Source organism: Eptesicus fuscus, chromosome 20 (genome assembly GCF_027574615.1).
Source record: "Eptesicus fuscus isolate TK198812 chromosome 20, DD_ASM_mEF_20220401, whole genome shotgun sequence".
In the NCBI taxonomy this organism is placed as follows: domain Eukaryota; kingdom Metazoa; phylum Chordata; class Mammalia; order Chiroptera; family Vespertilionidae; genus Eptesicus; species Eptesicus fuscus.
This window is the reverse complement of record NC_072492.1, coordinates 37,775,684-37,792,892: the sequence shown is the minus strand read 5'-3', so window position 1 is coordinate 37,792,892 and position 17,209 is coordinate 37,775,684. Positions and strand designations below refer to the sequence as shown.

The window sequence follows — 17,209 nt, the reverse complement described above, 5'->3', positions numbered from 1 at the left end:
TCGTTTCTTACATCCCATTTCTTCTCTGTCTTACTTTTCTGCTTGCCTTGAGTGGTTTTTTTCTTATTTTTAACTTTTTAATTTAATTTAATGGGTTGACCTTTTCAGTGAGTGGTTCTTTCAATGAAGGTAGCACCATCTTTCCTAGAACTCTTGTTTGTGTATTGTGTGTGAGTTTCTTTTTAATTGTTTTAAGAAAATGAAATAGCCTATTAACATTAATCAAGTTAAAAATCAGAATCTCCAGGAACATGTACTAATATAAGTCAACTAAAAATCTGACCAATTTTTGGCCGATTCAGCTCTTACTGATGAGATCTCTCATTTTTTCGTTCTTATGCCTCCACAGGCTAAGAAATTATTACCGACCGTGGATAGAGCCTGTGGGTAAAATAAGGGTAGTGATATCCACACGGGTAGTAATACTGCTCAATTCCTGGTTGTTCCAGGTACCTCTGCCAACAAACTTCTATCCTAAAAAGGAACTGAGGATCCTTGAGTCCCAGGAGAAAGGGCCAGGTGTGTCCTAGCTTTAGCCCTAACCCCATGTTAGATGCTCTAGTTGTATAAATTGGCCTCATTGTTTCTGCAGGTAACATATCTTGAAAACTTAGTTTCTTCGTCTGTAAAATGGGAACAGTATTAACCGACCTTGCCGGTTGCTGGGAGGTTCATCAGTAATGTAGATAAAGCACCTAGTACGTGCCCAGTACATTGAAGACGTCTGATGGCTGGTCGTGGTTATTACAGTCCCTGGCCCTTAGGAGACATTCAGTGAACACTTGTTGAATGAATGCAGGAGCCTAACACAAAAGGCTTCATTGAGGAGATACGTTATAAAGGACAGGTGATATCTGGACAGATATTAATAAAGAAAGAAGACCTTCTCTATAGGAGCAAGAAGGTGAGCAAAAGGAAAAAAATCTGAGGCTCAACCATTGCTGCTCTGTTGGGGCCAGTGAAAGGAGTCTGGCTGGGACAGAGGCTGGACTAGGGGTTTGGGGGAGGAGGGGGCATGGGTAGGCAGGGCAGAACGGGAGCCAGGGCTGAGCGTGCATGGGGATCGCTGTGTCTGCCTCCCAGATGACTTTCGCCAGGCCAGCTCGCTCTGCTCGACGCCGGCCCTTGTTTCCCCTTCCTGCACAGCCCCTCGTTCTTTTTTTTTTTTTTTTTTATGGTTTTGGTTCTTACATTTAATTACTTTATTGATTAAGGTATCACATATTTGTCCTCATCTTCCCCCCCCCCATTCTCATCCCAAACCCCTCCCCACGCATGCCCCCCCACCCACCCTCATTCTTGATAGGCACTGGCTGGCCCAGTGTGGCCTAGTGGCTGGGCAAGCTGGAGCTCAAAAGAGGAAGCATCAGAATAAGATTGGTTTTTCAACTAATATCTTATTAAGGAAGTTGAGTCATTCTACTTCTGCTATTTATCCCCTCTGGGCATTCAGAGAAGAACAGATTTTACTTCCAGATGAAATAGTCATGAGAGGGATTTGCCCTGGTCTGCCCTGGCCCCTCAGTGGACATTTTCAAGATGACCCTATAAGATGGAGATTTTTATTTCCTCTATATTCAGAGAACCAAGGCTCATGTATGGCTTAAGTAAGGCTCGACATCTTGACTATATGGTGTTGAAACAGAGGAGTACCATTGTCTCAGTGGCAGCATTTATGGGCCTGGTGAAGGGTAAGGGAGTGACCTTTCATTTAGTATCTTCTATTGGCCAAGCAAACCAATTGGCGTTTCTGTACTCTACCTCATTCGGTCCTCAAAATAACTCCAAAGACACTAAGAGAAGAAACTGGGCAGCCTGCTTAAGCTTTAGGCAGCAAGCCTCACCTCTGCACCCTGTGACTGTGTGACTTTTATTTTTTTAATATGTCTTCATTGATTTGAGAGAGGAAGGGAGAGGAAAGAGAGAGAGAGAGAGAGAGAGAGACAGAAACATCAATGATGAGAGAATCCTCGATTGGCTGCCTCCTGCACACCTCCATCTGGGGATCGAGCCTGCAACTCAGGCATGTACCCTGACTGGGAATCAAACCGTGACCTCTTGGTTCATAGGTCAACGCTCAACCACTGAACCTCAACGGCAGGGCCAGAGAAGCTGTTTCCAATGTGAGTTACATATCAGTTGCATGCTTCTAGCTCTTTTATATATTGGGAGTTAAGGTATGATTTCATTTGACAAAAATGGTCCCACGGCTTTTTTTTTTTGTTTAAGTTGCCAAGGCTAAAGCCCTTATCTTCTGGTTCCTAGTCTGGTGTTTTCACCATACTTACTAAAACAGGGAAGTGAAATATGATACATTTTAGAGATGTTATCAACACTGAAGATAAAATTTTAAACATTATTTTTGTACCCTCCAGTTAATAAAAAAAAAAATCATTTAACCTAAACTACATTCCTGTCTCAGAATCCTAGGAACAACTTTTGCCGTTGAGTAAACATCGCTATCGTAGCTCTAGAGCAGAACTGTCCCGTGGAACTTTCCGCAGTGGTGGGAGTGTTCTCTAGCTGCACTGTCCAACAACTGTCCTAGTGAAACTGAGGAACTGATTTTTAAATTTTATTTAATTTTAATTCATTTAAATTGCTAGTGGCCACCATATATTGGACAGCACAGCCTTACAGTATAGAGAGGGGCTGAAATGACAGTCCCTGACCCCTTGGCATCAGAATCATCCAGAGAACTTGTCAAAAGTACAGATTCTGGGCCTAATGCCCAGTGACTGCTTCAGTAAGTGTAGGGTGAGTGCATTTTCAGAACTCATCTCGTTATTCTAACCTGCAGGCAGGTTGGAAATTGCTGCATTAGCCGGGTGCCCTCTTCCTTAGGGTGGGAGAGCAGAGCCAGCATCAGGCACTCAGCCCTGGCCTTGATCTTCTGGGCGATAACAGCAGCCTTCTGGGGAATGTGAGCCCCTTGGAGAATGTGATAGAAGCTATGGACCTCTTCCCTGGAAAAAGCACACACTGTGTATTTTCACATGCCATCCTGAAGCCATCCTTGAACCCACTCCTCACCTTGGACGGGAGACCTTTACCACCTGGTAAGGGAGCCAAGTTTGAGTCTTAGGGTCTGGGAGTGTTGTCCACAACAAGCCTGTCATACGGGTCTGCCCAAGGGTTGATCTGGTATCATCCCAGCCATTCCTACCCCCAGACTTCCCGGGGCTCATCAAGGCACCGCAGAAGAGAGAATAGGCGGTGTACATGCATCAAAAGAATACTGAATGGATACTGAATAAACTCCACCCCTTTCCCTTCCACTTTTGTTTTCATGGCCTTGGGTGAGCTGGGTGCATTCGGCTGTTGCTACAGCTCGCATACAACCTCAGCTCAGCTCTGACAGAGCAGAGGCCTGACTGCATTTGAGGCGTGAGTGGAGCTGGGGAGAGAGTCCAGGCTGAGTAATGGATCCGGATTTTTGACCTGCCTTCAAAGGCAGAGACATAACTGGCTCCCACTTAGTCCTCACTCTCCACAAGCTGCAGGGGAGAGAAGGGGCAGCAGAGCTGAGGGGCTGTGAGCTGGGGTGACTAGCCAGGGACCAAAACCTGGGGCTGGAAGGCCACCTGGCTAGCAGTCCCAGGATTAATGCAGAACCTGTTTTTGTAGACCAGAACCGGTATAGAAGTGGGGAAGGCGGAAGGCGGGAAGGAGTGTGAGCACGTGTGTGTGTGTGTGTGTGTGTGTGTGTGTGTGTGTGTGTAAAAGAGCTGCTGTCAGGCAAAGTGTCCCGAGAATAGCCTCTTGAACTTGGAGTCTGTCAGTGAGGGCCTGAGTCATGGTCATGTGGCCCAGGAAAGCCAGCCACAGGAGAAGCTGTACAGTTCCCAGGCCGTGATTTCATGCCCCTGCGAGGTGAGGGTCAGCCTGTTTTCCCCGTGCCCTTCACAGGTTCAGCTGCCAGCTGCTGGGCTAGCTTCTCAACAGCCTGCTTGTTCCTCTCCGCCTGCCAGGCTGGTGGATGAGTCACCCGGGAACTGCACGGGCCCTGAGCTCGGCTAACTCCGCCTCAGCTTCTCCCGGGCGGGGGAGCCTGACATGCTCATGGAGGGAGGATCAGGGCGCCTGGCCAGCGGCCCTCCTGCCCACCAAAGTGAAAGGATGGCGTGGGGGAGAGGGGGGAGGTCCCCATAGCCTCTCCAGTGGAGGCATGGCTCAGGGTGAGCCATGTGAGGCAGAGGTGGGTTCTGTGAGCCCCACACATCTAGATCTCAAACAGCTGGGTGCCCTTGGAACAGCCGTTGAGCACTCGGCCTCATTTCTCTCACTGGTCGGATGGAATTCTCTCTTCATCCCATGCTCAGGATCATCCTGTCTCTGGAGATCATCCTTTGATTCCCTCATTCAGCCAACATCAATTGTCTCGTCTGTGTCTCACTGTGCTATACACTGAGGGCACCATCTCTTCCCTCAGGAGCCTCCTGACCAGCGAGTTCCCCCTGGTGTCGAGGGCACGTACCTCGGTTGCAGGCTCCGCCCCGTCCCAGGCCCAGATCTGGGCTCATGCAGGAGGCAACCAATTGATGTGATATATTTCTCTCTGTCTTTCCCTCTCTCTTCCACTCTCTCTAAAAATCAATGGAAAAATATTCTCGGGTGAGGATTAAAAAAAGAAGAGAAAAAAAGAAAAAGAAAATGAGGAGGTTGCGCCCTACAGGTGTTGCTCAGTGGTTGAGCTTTGACCTGTGACCCAGGAGGTCACAATTCGATTCCCAGTCAGAGCACTTGGCTGGGCTGTTGGCTCAGTCCCCAGTAAGTAGTGTGCAGGAGGCAGCCAATCAGTGATTCTCTCTCACCATTGATGTTTCTCTTTCCCTTTCCCTTCCCCTCTGAAATCAATAAAAATATATATTAAAAAAGAAAATGAGGAGGTTAAAGTACTGTGGAGGTCCCTGTAAGCAGAACTCTACGGCTGTTAGGTTTGGAGGTTTGGGGTTGTTTTTAAGATCTCAGTTCCCCTGGTAAAGAATCTGAGGAAGGTAGGAGGTGCTGTAGGCCCCAGATCAATTCCTTTTTGGAGGTGGCAGGGGTTGAGGAGGTGTGGGTTGGGAAGTAAGTGTGCGTTGGGAAGTAAGTGTGGGTTGGGACAGAAGGCTAAGGGCCTTACAAGGGAAACAGCCTGCTTGGAGGGCTTTCGCCTAATTGAAGTCAGAACACCCCCTGGACTTCTGAAAGTCATCAAGTAACGATGAGGTCACCCATTCAGCCTCCTCAGCGTCTAGCCTTCAGGACCAAACCCAGGCATTCGAGCTGAAAGCTGGAGCCACTCTGAGTTCAAAGCTAGGAGGCCCTTGAAGGCACAGATGTGAGGATCCAGTTAGTGACCCACACGCTCATCCCCCACCCCAGTCAGACTGGCTCCGTCTTTCATAGTCTTTGTGGTGAGGCAGACTCAGTAGGAAGGTTTGAGCCTAATGTTTCCCAGCTTCTGACTGTCTCGTTTTAGCTTGACAGGGCAAAAGGCCAGAGGCGTCATTCACAGGGTCTGCCTTTCTACCCAAAGAGCAAACTGAGGCGTGATCCGGATGAGTGGAGCTACAGCGGGGAAGACTACATCTGGCAGTGACACCCTTAAGACCAGGCTGCCACCAGAGAGCACTCACGAAAGACCTGTTTGCGCCCTAGGCCAGTGGTCGGCAAACCTCGGCTCGCGAGCCACATGCGGCTCTTTGGCCCCTTGAGTGTGACTCTTCCACAAAATACCACGTGCGGGCGCACACGTACAGTGCGATTGAAACTTCGTGGCCCATGCGCAGAAGTCGGTTTCGGCCTGGGCGAGTCTATTTTGAAGAAGTGGCGTTAGAACGCTCAAGGGGCCAAAGAGCCACATGTGGCTCGAGAGCCACGGTTTGCCGACCACTGCCCTAGGCAGTTTGGCTCAGTCGATAGAGTATCAGCCTTCGGGGACTGAAGGGTCCCGGGTTCGATTCCAGTCAAGGGCATGTACCTGGTTGCAGGCTCCTGATTGGGGGCGTGTGGAGGCAACCAATCAATGTGTCTCTCTCACATGGATATTTCTCTCTGTGTGTCTCTCCTTCTCCCTTCCACTCTCTAAAAATCAATGGAAAAATATCCTCAGGTGAGGATTAACACCAAATAAATAAATAGGGCCTGTTTGCATCGGGTGCCTTCTCAGGCTTTGTCTATAGCAAGTCAAGACCCTGCTCTGTGGGCGCTCACAGCCCCCGTCCTTAAAAGGGTCCCGGATGGTCACAGTCTCAGGTGGTACGGTTCTGTTTCCTGGCAGCTCTAGCCTGCAGGCTGTTTGCACAGGTTGTCACCACACCGGGCTCACCCTGCAGCGTGAGACACACTTCCTGGGACACACGGGGCTGCTGGAGATGGCATTCTTGTGCTTGGCCCTCATGTTTCTAGAGGTGTAGGTGGGTGTTGGAGGCTCTAATATAAACTCCACTGCTGATGTCGCCTGAGAGCAAGATGGTACCTAGGAGAGGTTTTCAGCAAATGAGTCTGGACGTTACAGAAGGAAGTGTGTCAGTTCCTCTGGAGAGCCACAAACAGATGCTTCTGGGCCCGGAGCCAGGTGTGGTGCTGCCGTTTGCATGGTGATTTTTTAGGCTTCGTAAGATATGTGTATACATACACGCCTGTGCACACAGATACCCACGCCTGCCAGCCACTGCCCTAGGCAGTTTGGCTCAGTCCAAACTGAGAGATACTCCAACAGGAGAGAACCTTTCTTCTCTCCTGTTGGAGAAGGCCATGTGGTCGGTGCAGACATGTCCTCTAAGAAGACAAGGCCTGAGCAGTCAGGGCGGTGACTCATGGTTTTGGAATATAGGATCCACCACCCTGTTCTGGGGAAGCAACGTTTGCCATGAAACAAACAACAGGAGATTCTGCCATTACTTATGAAGGGAAGAAAGAGCCAGCCCCGATGTTCGTGCCATGGTGTCTGGAGGAAGTGGCGGGGAGCCTCCTCGTTGGGCAGGGTGTTGGCGGTGTGCTGGTAGGGGCCAGTGTAGATGCTGAGAGGTGGACTTCTTTGCCTTTGGGAACATTTGGAGGATAAATGCCTGGGCATAAAGAGGCAGAGCCATGTACACATAAGGAACTGGTGGACATTGAAATTGGGTCTCAAAAGAACTGTTGGTCCAGAAAGAAACTCACTACAGACTGATCCATCTGCCTGTCAGCATAACTATTATTGCTCGTCTCACATTCAGTTCTCATAAGTATATATCTAGTGACATATGATCTCACTCATCTAGGGGAAATGATGAACAACATAGACTGAGGAACAAGAACAGAACCAGAAGCAAGGAGGCATCGATCGGACTATCGGGCCTCAGAGGGAGGATAGGGGAGGGTGGGGGGAGGGGGAGAATTCAACCAAAGGACTTGTGTGCAGGCATATGAGCCTATCCAACGGTTAAGTTCAACAGGGGGTTGGGGCATGCGTGGGGAGGGGGGGGATGGGAATGGGGGGATGAGGACAAATATGTGACACCTTAATCAATAAAGAAATTAAAAAAAAAAAAAATAAAGAGGCAGAGCCCCGTTTCCCCTGCTTTTCTCCTCCGCCCCCCGCCTGACCCTCGGGGTCCGTGAGTGACCTGCTCTGGTTTGGTCTCCCCGCAGGGTGAGCGTGAGCCTGGGAGATGGCAGTGATGGAGGTGGCCTGCCCAGGCGCTCCTGGCTCGGCGGTCGGGCAGCAGAAGGAGCTCGCCAAAGCCAAGGAGAAGACGCAGGCCGTGGAGAAGATGCAAAGCTCCGTCAACAAGCTCGAGGCCGTGGAGCAGAGCCCCGTGTTCCGCGGGAAGTGGGAAATCCTGAACGACGTGATTACCAAAGGCACAGCCAAGGAAGGCTCCGAGGGAGGGCCGGCCGCCATCTCCATCATTGCCCAGGCTGAATGTGAGGCCCGGGCTGGGAGGGCGCTGGCAGAGAGGGTGGGCTGCGGGGGGTGCAGCTCTTACGCCAGGGTGGCTGGCACAGGCGAGGTGTGGGGTCTCCTTTGGAAGAGGGAGGTCCTGGTGACCACTCTGTGTGATTCTCACAAGATACAACAGAGGGGAGTGGAGGTTAAGCCAAGACTGAGAGTGAAGTGGGATTATAACAGCGCTGGGGAGTGAGACAGAAGGAGGGAGAAGTGGCACATGGAGGCTTTTTCCCATTGTAACCGGAAGGGGAAGAGAGCTGGGAGGCAGGACACCGTGGGCTCCACAGGTCCTGGGGACTCTGCAGGATCGTCAGGCAGGCCCTCAGCCTTCTGTCCTGACCTTGGGCAGCCGGAGCATCCCTGGAGAGGCCCCAGACAGGAAAGGCCAGGTCTCCTGGAAAGCCCCTGTGGGGCTTGATTCTCTTCCATCTCAAGGTGGCCCCACCCCAAAGAATGAACACCTGCTCTCGGGCCTGCTGGGCAAGTCGATGGCCGCAGGCTGCTGCAGGGTGAGGCCTGGCCTGGTCCTTTCTGCTTCCACTTACAATACCTCAAAATGACTTGAAATGATGGCTGCCACAGGAGCCTGAGAAACTCCCAGGAGGGCGGGGTGGGGACAGGAGTCTCCTCTCTCCCCCACCCACCCTCTGGGAGGTTTCTGGGACAGGCAGACAGCTCGTGATGGCATTTTCCCACATACACATCCTTCCCCTCATCTTCCACTGCCTTCTGTCTGGTTTTTGAGGAGAGATGAGAGAATAAAAATTGAAGTGGAGTGAGTGACATAATGTAATAATAGACACATAAACACACACATACACATATGCGTAAGTATATAATAGCTCATATTTATTGAGCTGTGATATGTGCCACGCACTTGGTTGAGGATTTTGTATAGATCATCTCACTTAAGCGTCACATAAGTGAAGTGAGGTGGGCACCCTATGGTATGCCCTCTGCTCTTGACCCTTAAACTGGGAGGGTGGGTGAAGCAGTCAGTGAGAGGAGCTGGCTTGTGCAGGAGGTGAGCTACCGGACAGACGGACAGACGGAGGTGGTCTGCAGAGGAGGAGGGGGAGCGGTCCAGAGGGTGCCTCTAAGAAGCCTCTCTCCTAAGTGCTGAATTCCTCTTCCTTGTCTTCTCCCTTCTGCTTGTCCAAAAGGTGAGAATAGCCAAGAGTTCAGCCCCACCTTTTCAGAACGGATTTTCATCGCTGGGTCAAAACAGTACAGGTAAGGAGGTGAGCTGGAGTGGGACACGGGGACCTAAGCCAGCGTCCTCCCTCCCCCGGCTGCTCGCCCGGCCGCTCCCCAGTCACCCTGGCTCCCTCCTTCAGCACCTGTGGTGCAGCCCTTGGAACCCGCCCAGGCTTTCCTGGCTGAGCTGCTCTCTCAGCCAAATAAGCTTTTCAAAAGCCTTTCACAGCGTGTGGATGACTGCCTCTGGGTCGCATCAGCTTGACGTTTTATTTTTATTCTCCTCAGAGTCCTTGCTGCTCCCCCTCATTTCCCATCAACAGGGAGGGCGCTGGGAACAGAAATCACTTTTTCGCTGGTGTGTGACCATCGGTGCGGGCCCGAGCGGCCGCCCTGACCGTGGGAGAAGCCTGCAGTGTCTTTTCTCCTTGTGAGACACACCGGGAGGGCTGAGGGTTTGGAAACAGGCAGGCGGACGCAGCTCCGTGGCCCTGGAGGAAGGAGGCCACGCAAGGCTCAGTCTGTTCCCAGGTTCCCCGTCCCCAAAGATGAGTTTTGGCAACTGAAGTTAGACCTGGAAACAACTTCCTCCTCTACCACCAGGCGGACTTCTTTACCATTGCAATATGGAAACTGCTAGTGATCAAAAGGTTGTGGGGCCCTAGCCAGTTTGGCTCAGTGGATAGAGCCTGCTGACTGAAGGGTCCGGGTTCAATTCCGGTCAAGGGCACATGCCCTGGTTGCGGGCTCAGTCCCCAGTAGGGCGCGTGCAGGAGGCAGCCAATCAACGATTCTCTCTCATCTTTGATGTTTCTATTTCTCCCTCCCTCTTCCTCTCTGAAATCAATAAAAATATATTTAAAAAAAAAAAAAGGTTGTGGGGAGGGCCGCTGCCCTTGAACCCATAAGTGCTCGGTGTTTGGTCAAATTCCTTACACTGCCCCTCATGCCTTTTGCCCAGGGAAGGGGTTTCTGAGGGACCCACTTCTTGCAGCTCCCCGAGAGAAGCATATAGGCCTCTGCAGCCCCCAGGACTGGGGTGAGTCTGCCTCCTTTGTGCGAGGGTGGCTAAGGCCGCGGTCTGTCCACAGCTGTTTGGCAGCCATCCTTTCAGAAACCGTTGCCAGTGCCTTAATACCTGGCAGGGGAGAGAGCCAGTGAGATCCGTGGTGGTGGGGAGGCCGTCAGAGAAAGGCAGGCTCCCCTGGTCCCTGGTCACCAGCCCAGGCGAGATTTCCTGTCTCTGTGGCTCCTCACATTCCTATGGCCACCAGGGAGCAGAGTTGACTGACCTCAGCTGTCCCTTCTTCTGGAGGTGACAGAAACAAACTCTCGTCAGTTAGAGTTAATGCCCACCCTGGAGTGACCTTCAGAGTCACAGGCCACCTTCTGAGCCCTCCAGGGACTCTCCCCCTTGGAGAGCAGGGAGAGAGGCGTGTGCCCTGAACACCCTGTCCCAATAACATCCCAACACCTCAGTGCCTGGCCCCAAAGGCAAGTTTTCAATAAACTAGTTTATTGAAAACTTGCCTTTGGGGCCAGGCACTGAGGTAGGCTTTTTAAATGAGATGTTTCTCTCTCTCTTTTTTTTTTTAATATGTCTTTATTGATTTTGGAGAGGACGGGAGAGGGAGAGAGAGAAACATCAATGATGAGAGAGAAGCATCAATCGGCTGCCTCCTGCACGGCCCTCACTGAGGAAGGAGCCCGAAACCTGGGCATGTGCCCTGACCAGGAATCGAACCGTGACCTCCTGGTTCCTAGGTCAACCCCTGAGCCACGCTGGCTGGGCAATGAGCTGTTTCTTTACACCTCTCCACCTGCAGAAATACTACCCCCATTTTATAAATGAGAAAACTGAGGTTCCTGGGGGCTTGAGAATGTTCCCATGTTCACTTAAGTACCAGTGAGCTGGGATTTGTCTATGACTCTAACTACAGTTACCTAAGCAGTTATGTCTTCCTGCCTCCTCCCGTTCCAAATGCATATCTGTCCCCTTTGACAGCCAGTCTGAGAGCCTTGATCAAATCCCCAACAATGTGGCCCACGCAACGGAGGGCAAAATGGCCCGCGTGTGTTGGAAGGGGAAGCGCCGCGGCAAAGCCCGGAAGAAACGCAAGAAGAAGAGCTCCAAGTCCCTGGCTCAGGCGGGAGTGGCCGTGGCCAGACCCCTCCCCAGGACCCCCGAGCAGGAGAGCTGCACAGTCCCTGTGCAGGTGAGCCCCACCGTCACCCCCACATCCGGCTCCCGGGGCCCCTGGCACAGCACCTGAGCCTTGGCCTGGCCCTGTGTCCTAACACTGTGTTTTCCCCACAGGAGGACGAGTCCCCGCTTGGCACCCCATATATTAGCAATGCCCTCCAGTTCACCCAGCCTCTGAAGGAGCCGGGCCTTGGCCAACTCTGTTTTAAGAAACTCGGGGAAGGCCTACGGCCAGCACTGCCTCGATCGGAACTCCACAAACTGATCAGCCCCTTGCAATGTCTAAACCACGTGTGGAAACTCCACCACCCCCAGGATGCAGGGCCCCTGCCCCAGCCTGCTCACCCCTTCCCCTACGGCAGACTGCCCCATCCCTTCCCATTCCACCCCCTCCAGCCCTGGAAACCGCACCCCCTAGAGTCCTTCCTGGGCAAACTGGCCTGTGTAGACAGCCACCAGCCCCTGCCTGGCTCACCCCTGAGCAAACTGGCCCATGGAGACCGTCAGAAGCCCCTGCCGGGCCCACCCCCGGCGCCCCGCTGCCCACCTTGCGGCACTCAGGACAAGTTCTCCGTGGAGGAGTACCTGGTGCACGCCCTGCAAGGAAGCGTGAGCTCCGGCCAGGCCCACAGCCTGGCCAGCCTGGCCAAGACCTGGTCGGCAAGGGGCTCCAGGCCCCAGAAGCCCAGCCCCAAAACTGAGGACAGCGAGGGAGTCCTGCTTACTGAGGTAACTCATCCCCCAAACACACAAACACATACCACGCCCACCACCAAGTCCAGAGTCAAGGGTAGCAGCTGGGAATCAGGGGGACCTGCTATGGAAGAAGGGGCGTCGCTGGAAACCTGCCAGACCCACTATCAAACCCATCCTTTAAGGGGATGGTTATTTTTTCTTTATCAAAATCACTCAGGCATGTGATAAAAAGATGAAATCACAGCAAATTGCTTATCGCTGATGAAAAGCATAGCCTCACTCAATCTCCGGGCTCCCTTTTCCGTCTTTTTAGCTACTTCTGTTTTTAGTCTGATTGGTTGCCTCATAACTGCTGAATCGTGTGCGTGTGTTATATGAATAATACATATGCTGAGAAATGGGAATAAGCAAATACCAACTTCAGAAGTTACCCAGGACCCCCGATGTGAAACCTGAGGATTTTGCCCTTGTGTCACTACTCCCCGTCTTCCCCGTTTCCTCTAGTTCTCTTACTAGATAATTTTGTAACCCTAAATGATTTTCCACACTTACATTTCTGGGCTTTATTCCATCCATCTTTGACATTATCCCTCGGCCCCTGCCCTGTCCTTCCCTTTCTTCTACCTCTTAGCTCCCGCGTTATATTTTCTCATTGTCAACATGGCGACAGTGTCCGTTTCTGTCCCACAACCACAAGTCTGGGAGACTTTTCATCACAAGGACCAGCTTGCCTCCGGCGGCACGTGAGGCACTCATTTGCCTTCACCTAATTCCCATAACCCCCTCTCTGGGTCCTGCCCTCCCAGCCCCCAACTCGGTGATGTCTTTGGTTGTGAGAGCTCAGCCCCAGCTGGCAGCCTGACCAGGACTGCCAGCTAGAGAGCCTTCCTAACTGTAACGCCTCGTCCCCCTGTGGCCTGGCCACTGAAACTGGCCTCTCTCCTGCCACCTCCAGAAGCTGAAGCCGGTGGATTATGAGTACCGAGAGGAGGTCCACTGGGCCACGCGCCAGCCCTGCCTGGGGAGAGGCTCCTTCGGAGAGGTGCACAGGATGGAGGACAAGCAGACTGGCTTCCAGTGTGCTGTCAAAAAGGTAGGCCCCCAAAATGTGCCAGAGCTCCAGGGGCTGGAGAGGGAGGCCAGGGCGCCGGTTGCACTCCCTCCGCTTTCCTTCGAGGTAGGCACAGGGTGGCGTGGGTCTAACTGGCTAATGGAGCCCGGCTCTCCTGGCTGCCCTGGCTCAGTTTGGGAACTGCACTTGTTATGCGTGCAAGTGAGAGGGGATGTGAGAGCGTGCCGGCGGCCTGGGCCACTCCTGATGCCATGCCAGGGGCAGGTAACCCTGGAAGATGGGCCGATCGCCATGACATTCATGTGAGGCTGAAACCCCTAACCACACAGTGGGGCCACCACACCTGGGCCATAAGGCAATTGCAAGAGCAATACCTCCACCTAACAGGTGCCTCCTGGAGGAGTCTGCGTGGGGGGAGTCAGATCTGGTTTGAGTTTGGTCCTGGGGGATGGACATTATGAGGAAATGAGACTTAGCAAGAGACCCAGGCTTGCCTGACCTGAGTCTGCCTCTGAAACACTTTTCAAGGAGGGTGGGGAGAAGGACTCGTGGTCCTAGGACTTCAGCTAGAGACACAAGCATGAACCACCTCTCCACTCTCTCATCTCACCATGTTAGAACTGGAGGCCAAAGCCACACAGCTGGGCCTGAAACCGAGGCCTCCTTCTGTCCAATCACACACAGGCCCACCAGCCGCACATCCACAGACCTGGAAGGTGTCGACCCTGCTCCCCTTCTGCCACCTTTTCTCCTCCCTCTGGCTCTCGGCTCACCTTGACTGGAAGCCACTTTGTCCCTGGCCCAAGGCCAGCATCCAGGACCTCTGACGCCAGAAATCAGAAACATTTCTGTGGGCATTTCCCTGGCCCGTTGGCAAGGTGAAATAGACTAGCTGAGAGATGGACCTTGTTTTCAAGCGGCTTTTGTCAAGGACTCTGGTCCCTAAATGGAAAGAAACCAAGTAGCCAGACCAGGGCCTGTGCAGAGTGGACATCAACTCTGCCGCTGTCACGGATGCCTGTGGCTTTAAGGGGCGAAGATACAAATTGTGATGTTAATACACCTGGCTTCCCTGGCTTGTACCTGGGCCAGGGTGTTAGAGCTCTAGAGTTGGAGCCTCAGGGCGACAGGACAAGTGAGGGGACTCTCCGTAGGTATTACCCCAAACTTCAGACATACTGTGTCAAATCAGCAAGCTCTACCCTGGCCAACCCCCACTGACCAAAACGTGTGCAGAGTTCTTGCCAGCGTGGGTCATCTTCCCCTGGGATGCCAAGGCCACGTGCCTGACCTCTTCAGCAGCAGCTCCCTCCCCCGGCCATCGGAGAAGGCGCAGCTGTCCCTCCTGAGAGGGTGTGAAGTGTCCTGGAGATGAATGGTCAGTGCTGGGGGCTTAGTCACTGGGCTTCTCAGCTGTTCCCCTGATGAGGTTGTCAGAGTCCCAGGCAACAAGGTAAACAACCCGAATATAGTAGAAGAGGACAAACCCTCCATTCCTCACCACGGCAGAGAGGAAAGCTCCAAGCACCACTCGGCTTCCCACCCATCCACTCAGCGCCTCCGCTTCTGCTGGAGCATCCACTCTCCCAACTCTCCTCCTGCTGCACAAGGTCTCTGAGGACAGCTTGTTGGCAGCCCTCACAGCGGCCCTTGGCTGGCCAGTCAGCCCCTCCCTTCTCTCCTTTCTCTCAAGGGGAGGACATAGGGCAGGCAATGGGGTTCTTTAGGATGTTCATCTGGAAGATCTGAGAACCAGTTCCCTGCTGAGGGGGTAGGATGGGGGGACAGGGTCAGAGGTCAGGCTGCACATAGGGTCAGAGCAAGTCGTGCACTGTCTAATGCTCCCTGGGGAGGATCCAGCACACGGTGAGGACAGCACTTCCTTGGTCCTCCTTCTAGAACGTCCATGGCCCCAGGTCAAATGCTGATTGGTCAGGAGTCTGGGGTTTAATGTAGAGTTTTTGTTTTTTAAGGTTTTGTATGATCTTACTTTTTTTTTAATATATATTTTTATTGATTTCAGAGAGGAAGGGAGAGGGAGAGAGAGAGAGAAACATCAGTGATGAATCATTGATCGGCTGCCTCCTGCACACCCCCTTCTGGGGATCGAGCCCGAAACCCAGGCATGTGCCCTTGACCGAAATCGACCTTTCAGTCTTCAGGCCAACACTCTATCCACTGAACCAAACCAGCTAGGGCTGATCTTACTGTTTAATTGCAAATAAATATAGGCTCATTATAAAAGAATTCAAATGATACCCAAAAAGCAAAAGTCTCCCTATTTCCTGATCCCATTCTCAGAGGTAACTATTCTTTGACATAAATCATTTTAGACTTGTTATGCATATATAAACATGTAGTTGTTGCCTATATTAAAATGAGATCGTACCCTAGAGATTGTTCTGTACCATGTTTTCTTCATGTAATAATATGTCATGGGCAGATTTCCTTACTGGTACATACGCATTGCACTAGTGCTTTTAACAGCCAACGTATAAGTTCTCATCCTAGCAGTGGATGAATTCATAAGGTCCATGAACTATGTGTGTATGTGTGTGTGTGTGTGTGTGTGTGCGCTTGATGTATGGATGCACACGCATTTTTTATGGGAAAGGGTCTGTGTTATTTATCGTATTTTATTTTTTAAAATATATTTTATTTTTTACATAGAGGAAGGGAGAGGGATAGAGTTAGAAACATCAATGAGTTAGAAACATCTGCCTCCTGCACACCCACCACTAGGGATGTGCTCGCAACCAAGGTACATGCCCTTGACCGGAATCGAACCTGGGACCCTTCAGTCCGCAGGCCGATGCTCTATCCACTGAGCCAAACCGGTTAAGGCTATTTATCAGATTTTCAAAGGAATCTGTGGCCCAAAGAGGGTTAGGAACCATTCATTTGAGGACATCTGGCTCAAGCATGGAGTTCTGGGAGCCTCCTTTTGACTCTGCCACTGATCTGGGATAGCGTGGCCTTGGCCCAGTAAAGCCAGCTGCTGCCAAGCACCTGCTCTGTGGAGATAATGAGAATATCAGCTCACAGGCTATTGTAAGATGTAAATAACCAGTGATTAGTGTAGAATAGTACCTGGCATATGTTACGTGTGTATTAAATATTAGTTCTCATTAACATCCTTATCTAGCCCAGTCCCTCACTTTCTGGATGAGGACACTGAAGTCCAGAGCGGGGCGGGGGGCCAGATGGGCAGCTGGCCTGGGCTGCACAGCCTGTGTTCTCCCCACCTGGCTCCCTCGGGACTGCCCTGCCAGCCTGCTCTCCCTGAGCTGGCACAGATTTCTACACCACCGTGTGTTCTGAAGCGTCTCCTTCGACCCCCTTTGGTTGTGGGGGTGGGAATGCTCTTACCAGGGGCGGGCCACTCTAGAGGGAATTATGGATCTCTTCAAAGTTAAAGCAGAGGTCCCCAGACCTTCTTTCCCAGCTCTTAATGTCTCAGTAATAGTGTCACGGCACCCCAGGCCAAAACAAGTGCCTAACAGTTCCCTTTATGAAGGAATTGGGTCCAATAATGTCTTCATCCTAACAACTTAGTAGCCATTTGAAAAACAATACATAGAAATTGAAAGAAAATTTTTCTTCTGTTCTTAAACAACCGTAATTACTACTGGGATGCACTCATTGTTGGGCATTGCACAACTTCTCAAACTCTGAAATCACATTGGACACCGCACCTTCGTTTCCTGCTCCACATGCTCCCCCTGAGGTACGGATCACAGCAACCTCCGAAATCCTGGTTTCATAAAGATCTACCATCAAAAGGAATACTTTGCAACCTAGTGTTGAAAGTGAACTATCTCAAGCCAGCAGTTTACTCGGTGTCCCATAAACGTAATCGTGGCTTTTGCCCCAAAAGTAAAATATGCTGGCGTGCCCTTCTAAGTTCTTGGTGATGCCCCACGGTGCTTCGACTAGCAGTGTGGGAGCACTGAGTTTACAGACATTTGCTAAAACAAGCCCCGTTGGTGAGTTAGTGCCATCAGGTTCAGAGCTGGAAACACTGACAAAGAGTCAAAGTTCATGCGAGTTCATTAACAAAACCAGAGATTCTGTATGTCACCAGAAGAGAGACATTTTCCACTGATAGGCAAGAGTCCAA

At 51.7% G+C, this 17,209-nt stretch overlaps 1 protein-coding gene across 1 annotated transcript in view; it reads left to right on the top strand.

Moving 5' to 3' along the window:
- The window catches only part of MAP3K14 (mitogen-activated protein kinase kinase kinase 14), a 42,125-nt gene that overhangs the window by 15,826 nt on the left and 9,090 nt on the right, over nucleotides 1–17,209 (top strand). The window contains exons 2-6 of the mRNA XM_008149240.3: nucleotides 7,621–7,896; nucleotides 9,085–9,154; nucleotides 11,124–11,334; nucleotides 11,436–12,050; nucleotides 12,973–13,110. Of these exons, the coding sequence (XP_008147462.2) occupies nucleotides 7,641–7,896; nucleotides 9,085–9,154; nucleotides 11,124–11,334; nucleotides 11,436–12,050; nucleotides 12,973–13,110 (1,290 nt within the window). The 5' untranslated portion in view covers nucleotides 7,621–7,640. The remainder of the gene's footprint in view (nucleotides 1–7,620; nucleotides 7,897–9,084; nucleotides 9,155–11,123; nucleotides 11,335–11,435; nucleotides 12,051–12,972; nucleotides 13,111–17,209) is intronic.